Source organism: Strongylocentrotus purpuratus, unplaced genomic scaffold (assembly GCF_000002235.5).
Source record: "Strongylocentrotus purpuratus isolate Spur 01 unplaced genomic scaffold, Spur_5.0 spur5_contig_862, whole genome shotgun sequence".
NCBI lineage: Eukaryota > Metazoa > Echinodermata > Echinoidea > Camarodonta > Strongylocentrotidae > Strongylocentrotus > Strongylocentrotus purpuratus.
This window is the reverse complement of record NW_022145571.1, coordinates 1,131,613-1,145,076: the sequence shown is the minus strand read 5'-3', so window position 1 is coordinate 1,145,076 and position 13,464 is coordinate 1,131,613. Positions and strand designations below refer to the sequence as shown.

Below are 13,464 nucleotides of genomic sequence, written 5' to 3'. Positions count from 1 at the left end.
ATGATCCATTTTCCCATTGTATTTCTAAAAGAGACATTTCAATAGTCAATACCATAACAATCACGTTTTCTGAACGTTTCAACAGGAATGGAATTGCATTGTTATCAATTCTCATTCAACTGTCCAGACAGGTTCTCACAACAATCTATTGTTTGATAAATTCATGGGATTAAGCTAGGAAAACAAAAAAATGAGAGGGACTTTCTAAAGCAAACAAGGTATATTTGTCTATTTGAATACATGATGTTGGAATAACAATAATTCATAACTATGTCATGATAAATACAAATTTTAGGTTATCTGGTAAACAAGGGTAAATAAATATTTTGGAATTTCAAATATTGTCAGATGTGTTCACGATGAAAAAAATATAAAACCGTGTGAATCCATTTGGATGGAAGAAAGAAAATGCAATGGAGCAGACAGCACATAGAATTCTCACATAGTTTCACACACTGGTGTTTCCCATAATGATATAAATAAATGATGTAGAAAATCTCCAAAAAAGGATTTTTATCAAATAGGGAAACAATTAAATGAAAATAAGGTAGGGAAATTAATGTACCTTGCTGCTTTTAAAGGGGAAGAAAGCGGCATTATGTAGATTAAAGTGCCCTGTTTTGAAGGAAGTAGGTGGATAAAAATAGACCGATTGGAGCCATTTCACAACTAACTACCGCCTTCTCTTTCTATTCAGAGCCGCCCATGTACAGAGTTTGGAATACACATATTCGGTTTTTATTTGGTGCCCTGGATATTTGTAATATCTTTGGCATATAATCTTCTTTAGAAAAATGAATCTGGGAAACTAGAGTATTTACTCAGTTTTCTTTGTTTCATCTGCAAAGCTTTATTACTTCGGATACTTTTCCCCATATTTTTGCCCCCCCCCCCCCCCGTTTCCCCTGTCCTGTCTTTTCTCTCTCTCTCTCTCTCTCCCTCTCTCTCCCTCTCTCTCCCTCTCTCTCCCTCTCTCTCCCTCTCTCTCGTCCCCTTTCTCTTCTATATATTTTCGCCTCTCTCCTATAAACATTTAAAACTCATCTTCCTATTCATTCAAATCTTCTAAACTCTGTGGCCCGAATTCACAAAGGAGGTTTATCAACAAATCTAGGTTTATGTGCGTCATATGAGGCGTTTTGATGCGTTTCAGAACAGGGTTCAGACAAACCTTTACAACACACTATCAAAAATTACAGCATATCACTCCATTAATCTATATAACCCCAAATTCCAATCTGTGCTACATGTATTTCATGATAATTGTCTGTTAAGAGCCAGAAGGGCGTTGACTCATATACTTTAACACAGAGTTAATGCCCTTCTAGCTCTGAAGTAATGATATATCAAGAATCCCCTGGAGACCCCATAGAAAATGGACTGCATTTATCCACCAGCTATTTTTACGACTGCTAGGGCTATCCATATCTATGAAATTAATCAACTTAAAAGATACCATCAATTCCCTTGACTTGAATGTAATACACTCCTCTTCAAGGCAAACTGAGAAATACTGATAAAGCTGTCATTTCTTAAATGCTTATACTATCTAACATACTGTACATTCACATTTATACATTTTTCTTAAATTTGCTTTCTAGGTTGTACGAAAATCCTCCATCTTTTGAAGTCATGGCTAATTTAATTGATATCTCGAAAACTTCGTCAAGCCCTCCAATAATATAATATTCATTGGTGACCATTGTAACCTAATAGGATATACACCATTTCTACCTCTCTATATACGACACGAGAGAAGGGCAATTTCTTTAATATGATACACCTCTACATGTAACGGTTGTGCTATCACACTCTCTCTCTCTCTCTCTCTCTCTCTCTCTCTCTCTCTCTCTCTCTCTATCTATCTATCCCCCACCCCCTCTGCCTGTCCCTGTCTGTCTCTATCTGTCTGTCTCTATCTCTCTCTTTCTATCTCCCTCTCTCCTCCTCTATTCCTACTTTCTCTCTTCCACATTCACTTGATCAAACCTATTTCCCCCCCCCCCCTCTCTCTCTCTCTCTCTCTCTCTGTCTTTGTCTGTCTATCTATCTATCTTTCTATTTCCCTCTCTCTCCTCCCTTCATTACTATTTTCTCTCTACCACATTCACGTAATAATCCACTTGCTTCCTACTGCTCTGCTCTTCTCTCATCCTCCTGTACAGAATCAACCCGCTCCAGCAGGCAATGGGTTACCGTAACACTCTTCCATGTAATTGGCTGCAAATGTCGGGCCCCAAAAATAAAATGTTATATTGTGCTCGGACTAAGAAAAGAGGTCCCATTTCTAAAGTTAGTTCCAACAGAAGATTTGCAATGTCCAAAATTACAATGAGATATATAGGAAAACAAATCATATCGGTGTTCATTTCTGGTAAGTTTTGGTACACAAAATGGCAAGTGATAACTATCTTATAAACCCATTGTTTCTAAATGTATATGCAGACCTTGGCTTTCCCAGGTTTTTTGTAATTTTCTTCATCTGTCTCTTCTATTTTCATACTGTCTGATGTTAATCACTACATTCTGTTATTTGGAAGGAATACTTAACCCTTCTGATCTCAAAAATTAGAAAACCAAGAAGTTATTTCCTGAATTTTCATTCCAACTGTAAAGCCTCAATTTAAAGGTAATACAAAGTTTTGGGAATTTTTGAAAATTGGATGGTGGTGATTCTTTTCAATTTTGATATATTTGGATGCCCTGTGGATGTAATATAAGCACTAGAAAATTTAGCCCCTAAAACACTTCTGCTTTTGAGAAAAATTGAATATAACAATTTACCGGTGCTCCCGGTAAATTCTGATAAATTTCAAATAGCGCCGTACGGCCGTACAATGGTAGCTGCGACCATGACAATTTCAGAATATGTAGTTGTGATATATAATTTCCAAACTAGAATAGCTAATCAGTCGATTTTAGTCAAGAAACATTGTTTTATAGCTTAATTAATATCTTGACCTTGAGAGGGAGCTATACAACATAAAGAGTTTATTATTCATAATGTCATAACTTTAGAATCGATTTCAACCGCGACAACAATCACTGAATATTGTAGGGTCGCATATGCTTCCAATATGTTCATTTGAACCAAATTCATGACCCCATACCAAAACTTTGTATTACCTTTAATCAATGTTGTTATAATATTTCAACCACCTTTACCTACATTCTCCCACCATTTCACTATCTACAAGTATCAGCTCTATTATCTCCATTTCCGATCCTATTTTGTTTGTTTCTTTTCATTATTTTCATCAAGCAGGTAAAAATAACGCCTACTAACATATCTTGGAATCATAAACAGGAAGCAATCATTTCTCCTGCATTCCTGAAAGTACCATAACAAGTTGGATAACAATTAATCCAACGAATACAAAGTGTTATGAAACGATGTTGCAATAACGTCTGAACAACTAATACATGATGCAGCACAATTAATCAAGGAATTATGAATGCTTGATGTTACGAAGAGTGTCAAAATACTGCAACAGTTGAGTGATCAAAGTCGGCAATGGTAATAACAACCTTGTTATAGTGGGATGTATGAAAAGAAAATAGAGGCACACTTGTTTGGAAAGGAAATGCAAACTTGTTGAAAATATAATGAAAAATATTTGAATCTGTATTTCAGAACCCCAATGCTATGTCTGAGAGAAAATTTAGTTTTGACTATAAGAAGAAATTAACCAAATATTGACAGATATTGAAATTCCTTTATTTCACTAAAGGTTTTGGTGTTTTGGGTTTTATTTTCTTCAATAGGTCCACAATTATTAACTGAATTAAAAGTGCATTGAATAACTTACAGCGTATGTTGAACAAAAGCATTTCTTCATGAAATGCATATTTATAGTGATGAGTGATTCTAAGCATATCAATTTTCCAGTAATTATGAATGTGCCTAAATGAATGAATGGCAAAACAAAATTCCTCTGTTCAAACCTCAAAGCCAGAATCACATTTAACTATATGAGTTGATGCACTTCTGTCTCCAAACACACAATATGTATTAAGAGTACAATGACCTCACAAACCATCACTCTAGCACCAGGAAGGCTTCACACCCATCGTGGGAAGTGTCATATTTGTTACCCTAAATATATTCCACCTCTTCCGACTGTATCATCACTACCCTAAATCCCTAAAAATTAGTGGAAACATTGACAGAAAAAGTTTGGTGTTGGGGAAATCTTGGTGACGTGATGATAGGTGTATGGGACTAATGACGAAGCCAAGGAGAGATATCTGGATATCGCATCAATCACAAATCTAATAATATAGTGGTAGATGATGAAAGGATGACTTGATTAGGAATGAAAGCTGGAGAGCAGGAGGGTGTTACACATGTGTATCATTAGTTTGAGATCATTCTCTTACATTTTCTTTCTTTTTTCATTCCTCTCTCTCTCTCTACAACTCTCATTCAGTGCATATTATGGCCGACTACTGATGGAATCATCCCAGTCATAATACTTTGTAATATGCCTATGATTGTGGGTGGATGCGCTTTCTCATTAAAAAAACTCTTTTCATTTCATAAAGTTACACTCTATTTAGTATTTAAAAAAAATTCAAGTTGGCTAATTTAGACAATACACAACCAGTTCAAGGTCCAAATAAATCCAAAGCAATCATTGTTTGTCTCTTCCGAAACATTTTTACTTTTTACAAGTGCTTCATCACAGTTCAAAAGAAGGTAATAACATTTCTTAGTATCATCTCCCTTTAAATAATCCCATTAAAACCTGACTGCTAAAATGGATAAATGTGTAATGAGATCATAAAAATCAAATTGGCACTCATTGCCACTCACCCGTAGGGGGTAACATGTTATTTTCTCACACATGGTCAATGTAACTTTGAGAATTTCATTCATAATACGAGAATGGTAATGATTCCCTTTCCAGCCCCCCCCCCCAACTTCTAAAAACATGACTGCTGAAATGGATAAAAGTTTAATGAGATCATAAAAATCAAATTAGCACTCATTGCCACTCACAAATGGTCAATGTAACATTGGCGGTTTCATTCATAAAACAAGAATGGTAATGATTCCCTTTGCCTCATCCCAGCCCCCTCCCCCCTCCCCCAAAAGAGGGTAAAAATAAGAATGAAAACCAGATGGTATGATTAAGGTTGGGTGAACATAATGACGGGTAAGCTCGTTAAAGAGGCAGGGAGCCAGGACACTTTTAACACGGTTGGGTTCTGAACCCGGTGCCACCGGTGTGAGTACATCAACGAGCATGCCATCTGGATGCATACACACATGGCAATTATTATCTGGGTGAAAAATTAGCACATCTCGTCCATTTAGAGCGAGAAAGGGGTTATGAACTCAGATACCTTTACACAGAGTTAATGCCCTTCTGGCTCTATGTAAAGGGTATCTCAAAGAGAACTTCAGAAGGATGGGTTGGTGGAGACATTGGTGGGTTTTCTCCTTCTTTTTAATCCTACCTAGAAGAATTTAAATAATGGCAGCAATGATAAGCAGTACTCTCAAAATGCCCACATTTTCCAGCAATGACTAACAATATATGATAACTAACATACCGGTAGTAATCAAAGATATGGGATGAATAAGACTTTAACTTGCCCCACCTCTTCCCCCACTTCTATACATATATCGCTATCTCTATGTCCCTGTTTGTTTCAATATCACCTAGAAACCGAAATATATTCCGGCAAGAAAAAAATAACATGAATGTCACACTTGCAAAAGTGCAAGTGCGAACATCATCAACAAGGTATATCTACACCCTGGGAAAGAGATAGAGACTCTCTCTCTCTCTCTCTCTTGGCAGATGAAACAGAGCTGGTGCAGGACCAAAGTGTGAACTTGATTAAGGTACATCAGAATGCTCAAACCAAGTTCTCTTGAGTTGTATGCAATAAAGGATAGGTGATAAAACTGTGACCAGTGTCAGGAATCTGTCTTCCTTCCTAACACTTCTGGAACAGAGTGCAAGACTTCAGTTGGCTTTACACACAATCACCTACTTCACTCCAGAGTGCATTGGCCTAGATATTAAACTTAGGAGCTGACAAAGGATGAAGGTTTTGCTTGGCTTGACTAATGTAATAACTACACAAAAGAACAATAATGATAATAATGATAGTCACATTTGTCTAGTGCTTACTACAATGCTCAGCACTTTACATTGTATTATTATAACCCCGGTCATTGGAATAAATTGCAAACCGGGTACCCATTTAACACCTGGGTGGAGAGTGGCAAATGCAGATTAATGTCTTGCCAAAGGACTCGAATCATGAACCATGCGATCCACAGACCAGCGACATATCCACTACACCACAACAACCCTATATATATATATATATAACTATATATTTTGTCGTCAAATTAGTCTCCAAAATCTTGTGCGAAGAAGGTACAAGTATTTGATATTGGTGTCAAGATGCGATTGCTCTGAGAGAATAAAGGCCAAAGTCTTATTAGCATCAATCAATGAGATAGATCTCCATCACTGAGATCAGAAATACTTTCCTTGTAAACTTCACATGGCTTCAAGAGACCAATTTGGGAATAACTTTTGGCCATACGTATTGCTATTAATATCAGCCATATAGGAACAGCCCTTAATCCTGCTCCTGCAATACAGATATTGGCCACATATACAGTCAAACCTGCTTTAGTGACCACCTGTCTACAAAGACCATATTTTTTGTTTCCCTTGAAAATGGTTTCTCAATGAAACATGTACTAAAGAAACCTGTCTACAAAGACCACTTTTTGGGTTTCCCTTGGGCCGTCGCTACAGGTAGGTTTGACTGTATACACAGTGAGGTGTGGTATGCTGAGAGTTAGGCAGAAGCTTACCTGTAGAGTCATGAGTTGGTCCGTCCATCTACAGCCATCCTTGTAGAAATGACATCGGACCATCAACATCTGAATATCACCAGACATCTTATCATCAGGGTAGATCTGAACACATTGGAAATAATGGCAATTATGGTTATTTACGAGTTTCTGTCATTAAATTCATTTTCATTTCAGCTGATCATAGCACACAATAAACATATAGTCAAATAGAAGGTTCACTTCTGGTCAAGCGATTGCATTGTCAAAGAAACGTTGTGGAATCGATCAGAAAAGGTTGATCATCTAGCATATAAGTATTGGTGTGTATTGCAAGGTTCTGGAATCATCAAAATGATAAGAAATTTGGCCTAGTCTTGGTAAAGTTACTAGTACATCTGGTCTAGTTTTTTATGATGTTACATGCCATATTTAGAATATTAAGGCATTTGAAGAGCCATGCTTTTCAGGGAAGATGTTTTAACTGATGTTCTTTCACACTTGCATAATACAATGATAACACTCACAAATTATTTTTCACCTCTTCCCAGAACTCAACCTTCTTTTTAAGGATCGTTCAGACATGAAGTGGTAAACCCCTAAAAAAAAAATATTGCTGCGTCTGTTAAAATATGTAAATGAATGGAAACTGTGCGTGACGTAGACCCTATATATGCATATTCACTTATCTCTGTGTTAATATACGATACAGAAATGTGAAGTATCTTGCACTATACGTCATCAAAAAGAAACTACAGAGGTTTACTGTTGCAAATCTGAAGAAGGCTTTTACACTCATCAGAGCATGATCAAAGTAAATCAAAAACAATGCACAGAAAGTGGAAATCAAGAATATAAACAGTTAACATGGTTAATAACAGGTAACAAAGGGGATGAAAAATAACAAAAGCAAGACGAAAACTTAAGTATGTATTGAGTAATGAATATGTATGCACAGTTATTCTTATTATCTATTTAGTCTATTCAAATAGACAAAGTGTTAGAAAATGTAATAAAATGCACCAACATCAGTGTTAAGATAGATATTCACTAAAAGTATATTAACAATCTAATTGATGCAAACATGTCTTACTTTCTTCACACAAGATTTGAAGAGAGCCATGTTCATTTCCTTTGGATACGCTGACCTCATGAGAATGTTCATCTAAGGTCAAGAAACTCCAGGAGACAGGTCAACAATGTAGACTGTCCAAGTATCAAGCAATGATGAACAATTATCTTCAGTAGATAAACAAACTACTGTCTATAGGCCTGTCCTCATCAGCTCGAGATTGCCAAATAGCCCGCTATTTCTGATTTGGGAAACAATACCGAAGATAAAATTCGCGTCGAGACTTGACCTCGAAAACTTGAAAACTTGAAAACTCAAGCTCAAAATATTTTGCTCAGCATTTGTGCATATAGTGCGAGTCAATTCGGGCTGGTGAAAAAGCGCCGGACAAATAGCGGGATATTTTGCAAACTAGCCCAAGATATCTTGGGATGATTATCTTGACCAAATATCTTGGTAATTGCAACTGCAAGCTGATGAAGACGCAAATTAACAGGATAATTTGCGATAGGGATAGTTCAAATAGCGGGATATTTGGCAAGCTTGAGCTGATGAGGACAGGCCTAATGTGGTCTGTCCAGATATCAAGCAATGATGAACAATTATCTTCAGTTGAAAACAAACTACTGTCTATGAGCAGGACAGGTTGGATTGAAGTAATAGACAGAGTTCCAGCTGTTGATTACCAGGCTACGCAACAGATACCAAACATCTATAGCACAAGAATAGATGTAAGGGTCTTACGATGTCTTCAAAGCAGTGCTGCACTAATTAAACTCTAAGAACTTCAGGGCACCTGTGGGGGGGGGGGGGGGATCTCAGACCTACATGTATCAGGAGCAGGAGAACAACTTCCACCGATTAATCGTTGATATTCTAGTTCATCATGTATTCATATAGAATTTGATTTAGTTTCCCGAACTGCTGAGTATATGATCGAAGGTAAGCAACCAGATGGACCTACGTACAGCTTAAAGTCCTATCCGAGGGACTTGGCAAGGATTAATGTCTTGCTAAAGGGCATCAGCACATTGACTGGGTTCAATTCAAACCACTGAACCATCACTACTCCTTTAATAGTCCTTATGTCTGATTGATTTGATTGCAACAGTTATCTTCAATCATCAAAGAGTCCATGAAAATAGAGACACATATCTGAGGGAAATTCATTAAAAGGAGTTCAATGATACGGCAGATGCCCACTGAAAATTATCTACCATCCACTTATAAGAGGCTTACATGTCACCGAACAGTTAACATTGTTGAAGGGTGCGTTTCTACATGTTTGGAGAAAAACAGAAATGAAAGGAGTGTCAACTGTGCCCTAATAAATCATTCTAGATACCCAATCCATGCAAGAGACTGATATCACTCAATACTAGAGCATATAGCAAGGAGATACATTAGAAATGTTTATCAAAAGAAGCAGTTCTACTCAGCACTGTGTATCAGCATCTTAGATTACAAAATGAAGGAAAAACACTCCTTTTGTTGCAACTGCCTTTTACATATAATGAAATGGAAAATGTCAAGCCTAGATGTCAGATAAGAATAGATGAGTTCTCCATGAAGACATTACTTTACCCTAGAAAACGTTCACCTATGATCAAAATAAGTTTTATACTTGTACGTCAAGAGAGATAAATTGATCAATGATTCTCCACACCCTGACAGCTGTGATTTCTTTAATCTCAGAGACACCCCTGCTCTCAAAAATTAATTCCGGCAAAGGAAAACAATCACAGACGATATCTTCCTCGGAGAGGGTCAATCCATCAACCGGTCTTTTTATAGCATCAACTGTTTATCAGATGATAGTGTCCATACAAATAGTGATTGTCTCAATCGTGTACACACACGTAAAGGAGTTCCAGGACCAAGTAGAGACGAAAGGGGTAACACAAAGGTGAGAGAGAGGCATCCTTTTACCAGCAAGCAAAGAAGATGACAAGAATGTTTCATTGGTCAAATGATTGTCTCAATCTTTGAACCAAATGATTAGAAAGAGCAGGATACCTGAGCTAAGATGGGTGCAGCAACAAAAACCATAATATCACAAACTTAGTAGATATCAGCCACATCAAATACAAGAGACAAACAGATGGACCACATACATCTTTGGTCAAATGATGGAAGATAATGCCTCTTGTACACACATGCGGAGGAGCTCCAGGACCAACTAGAGACAAAACGGGTAGCACAAAAGTGAGAGAGGAGGCATCCTTCTTCAAGTACTTCCAGATAAGAGGGTAAGAATCTGTAGTCATATGATAAAAGATGATGCCTCTTGTAAACATAAAAAGAGGAGCTAGAACAACTAGATGCATCCTTCTTCCAGCAAAGAAGATGTCAATAATCTTTCATAGGTCAAACGATATTATAATAATGATGTCTCATTCAAACAGAAAAAGAGGAGATAGACCAACTAGATGCACGATGGGAAGCACTAAATTAAGAAAGGAGGCATCCTTCTTCCAGCAGAGATAGGGTCACTACTGATGCTGCCACCACATGCCTGACCTGGTGTAGACTTGTTTCTGAAGATCCTCCAGCCTGCAAAGGAGATGACTGAGTAAGTGAGTGAGTGATGTGTGTACATGTATATCGATGTCCCATCCAAGCCAAGTTTAGGCTAATAACATCCTCAGTCATGCAAAGCAGACTCTCTCGACACACATCTGGAGAAATTGTCTCTCCTTGCCAGTGTCTTTTCAAAAGATGCACCAAGCAATGTTTGTCTTGGTTTAATACGCAGAAGGGCATTAATTCTGTGTTAAAACAAAACAGGTTCATGCCCTTCAGACTCTCAGAGACTCAGAATATGTACATGAGTACAAAAATCAGATTATGGATATGAATTATGACATTTCAAGGACATTTTTACAAGCTTTATTCAGAGGATATGTAATAGCTTTTTGAAAGAAAATCTAGATGATCTAGATGATGAAAATGATCAAAAGATTGAGAAAATATTGACAAGATTACAATGATTTGAGATAAGAAATGTAATACTGCAGACAGTGGAAAGTGTCTCAGTGACAGATATGCTATTTGTATTGCTTTTTAACACTCAACAAATTTAATGTTTAAATTACACATGCAAACATTTTATAAATTTCATTATCACATAAAATATAATGCAATATCTTCTAAGCTCCTAATATCAACATAACAAAATGAATGAAAACTTTGAAATACTGTCCAATGTCCGATGATTTCAGAGCAACAGACCATGTGCGATCCCAACAAGGTTTTGAGGACACAAAATGAAAGCTGACAGTATTTCAATTGACACAACAGAGTCTGCCACCATCCATTTATGAAAAATAAATTATGGCATCTTGAGGAGTCATTTTTGCCAGCTCTGGATCCACCCTAACAATAACAAACAATAAACTGCCCCCTGTTCCCCCTCCCCCCATGTGTAAGTAATCAAATTCATAAAATATAATTTTCTTCTTCACAATAGACTGAATGAATCATCCATTCTGGTGTGAACAACAGATGTCTAGACAGGGTTCAATCTATTTAAAAGATATCTTTTTAGAAATTAAAGAGGTTATTTAAAAAAAAAAAATATGAGCATGAATGGTTTTATTTCTTATTTTCACTCTATTTTTCCCCCATTATTTTCTATGTTCTTAATTGTATTGATCTATTAATTATTATTTTTTTTTTAAATGGGGGGGGGGGGGGGTAGGGCTTCAGGTGATTTCAACCCAAGGGCCAGTTTTGAACAAAGTGCTCTGAACTCAAAACCACTTTTCCCAGCTGGATATAGGAACAATGAATTAATTGTAATCAGGAAAGCAGAAAGTTTGACAAAACCTGCTGGAAAATCAACTCTAGTCTCTAACAGTGATAAAAGTGCTGGAAATACACTTTTCTTGCTCAAATCAATTACAAGTGATGACAGAAGAGTGGTCAGTAAGTGTTACCACCATGTACATACAACCAACCTAAGGAATTAATACATGATGAATTGAAAAGTTCATTTAAAGTTTGAGAGATGTTATAACTGCAGTGAATAAAATAAGAAACAAAGGTGTTTTGCCAGTTTTTATCTGTATCTTTTGCTTTCTAATTAACAAGTGTAAATTCAAGAGGGAAATTGTCTGCCAAGAGCCATGCAGAAGGGTGTTAACTCATTTAAGCTAACACAGGGTTAATTGCTGATCTCTCTTTCAACAGATGAAATTTGTAGGGTGAGAGCTGGGAGGACGTTATATCTGTATTAAAGTGTATTAGTTAATCGTCCTTCTGGCTCTCAACAGACGAGAAAAGAGATAATCCCCCTTCTCAAAGAAATAGAATAGTAATCTAATCTCTCATCAGTCATCACGTGGGTATAAGAACAAGATTTACATTGTTCATATTGCAAATTGTGAAGAGATAGAATATCTGGAGTGGAGTTGTGACTCACGCCAGAAGGCTGCCCAAAATTGGAAATATTATTAGATATGAAGAAGATGCACATACCTTGGCATAGTCGAGTGGTAACCGATCTTCAGGACATTCAAAGACTCCAGCACTGCAAAGAGAAGAAGAAGAAATGATATCTTGTCAGTCTAAGTTATCAAAATAAAGATGCATTCATTGATTCAAGCTGCAATTTGAAGAGTATCACAGTCAGTTACATTGACACACATCCTTCATAACCTCACCTAGGTATACAATGAATTCATTATTCTGCTGATGAAAGACGGAAATTCAAAGAATAATATGCGAAAGTATACAACATGGATAGAATATAACGAAAGAAGTCGTAAGCGAATTCCCAACATATTTCTGATATGAATAGAAGGATTGCAATATTAATGAGAAAGAATATTCTGTGAGACATTTGAGGCGAGTGCGGTTCCCAGAAGAATGCAGGTAATATGGGAATTACGTTGGTTGGGATGAGCGTCTGATAGTTTGTCTTGGTTTTAGGTTTCTTAATGTGGGATGGAGACACAAAGGTGAAACTGAGGACAGATGTGACAGGACATCAGTCAGTATCATGATGGACCAAATAAATCCTTGGATATGAGCATTCTTTCGCTCATCCCTATCTCCTCCGTGACTTTGATTAATACTTTCTATTTGAAAAATATACCTGCTACCTCTCCTCACCATTATTTCTTTTCTTGCCCTGCCCCCTTTCCACATTCCCCTCTCTCTCTCTCTCCCCTCTCCCTCCCTCCCTCCCCCTTCTACCTTCTCTCACTCTCCCTTGCTTTCTTTCTCTCCCTCCCTCCACTCCTCCTACCTACATCCCTCCCTCTCCTCCCCTCCTCCTCCCTCCTCCCTCTCTCCCAGTAAATATCTTGCTCCCTATCCAAAACTTCTTACTTACTTCCTAAACAAACAAGTTCCAAATCTTTACTTATTTGTGATGCATCTTCTTTTGTACATAATCATCTTTTTTTAAATAGAGCATCTGAATCTGAACCTTGATACATTTCTCTCTTCCTGCGATTAAACATGATCTACCCAAGCCAACGCAACATTTCCCCTCTCTAATTACAAGCGAGGAGGAGGTGAAGAAGAGTAGCCGAATCTTTGCAGGAAAGGTTATATTTCA

At 37.1% G+C, this 13,464-nt stretch overlaps 1 protein-coding gene across 1 annotated transcript in view; it reads right to left on the bottom strand.

Annotated features, from left to right (window-relative positions):
- The window catches only part of LOC587392 (TNF receptor-associated factor 4), a 29,823-nt gene extending 17,363 nt beyond the window's left edge, over positions 1 to 12,460 (bottom strand). The window contains exons 1-2 of the mRNA XM_011682188.2: positions 12,378 to 12,460; positions 6,848 to 6,952 (exon numbers count right to left, since the gene is read on the bottom strand). Coding sequence (XP_011680490.1) covers positions 6,848 to 6,934 — 87 coding nt within the window. The 5' untranslated portion in view covers positions 6,935 to 6,952; positions 12,378 to 12,460. The remainder of the gene's footprint in view (positions 1 to 6,847; positions 6,953 to 12,377) is intronic.
- Between the last annotated feature and the right edge of the window lie 1,004 nt (positions 12,461 to 13,464).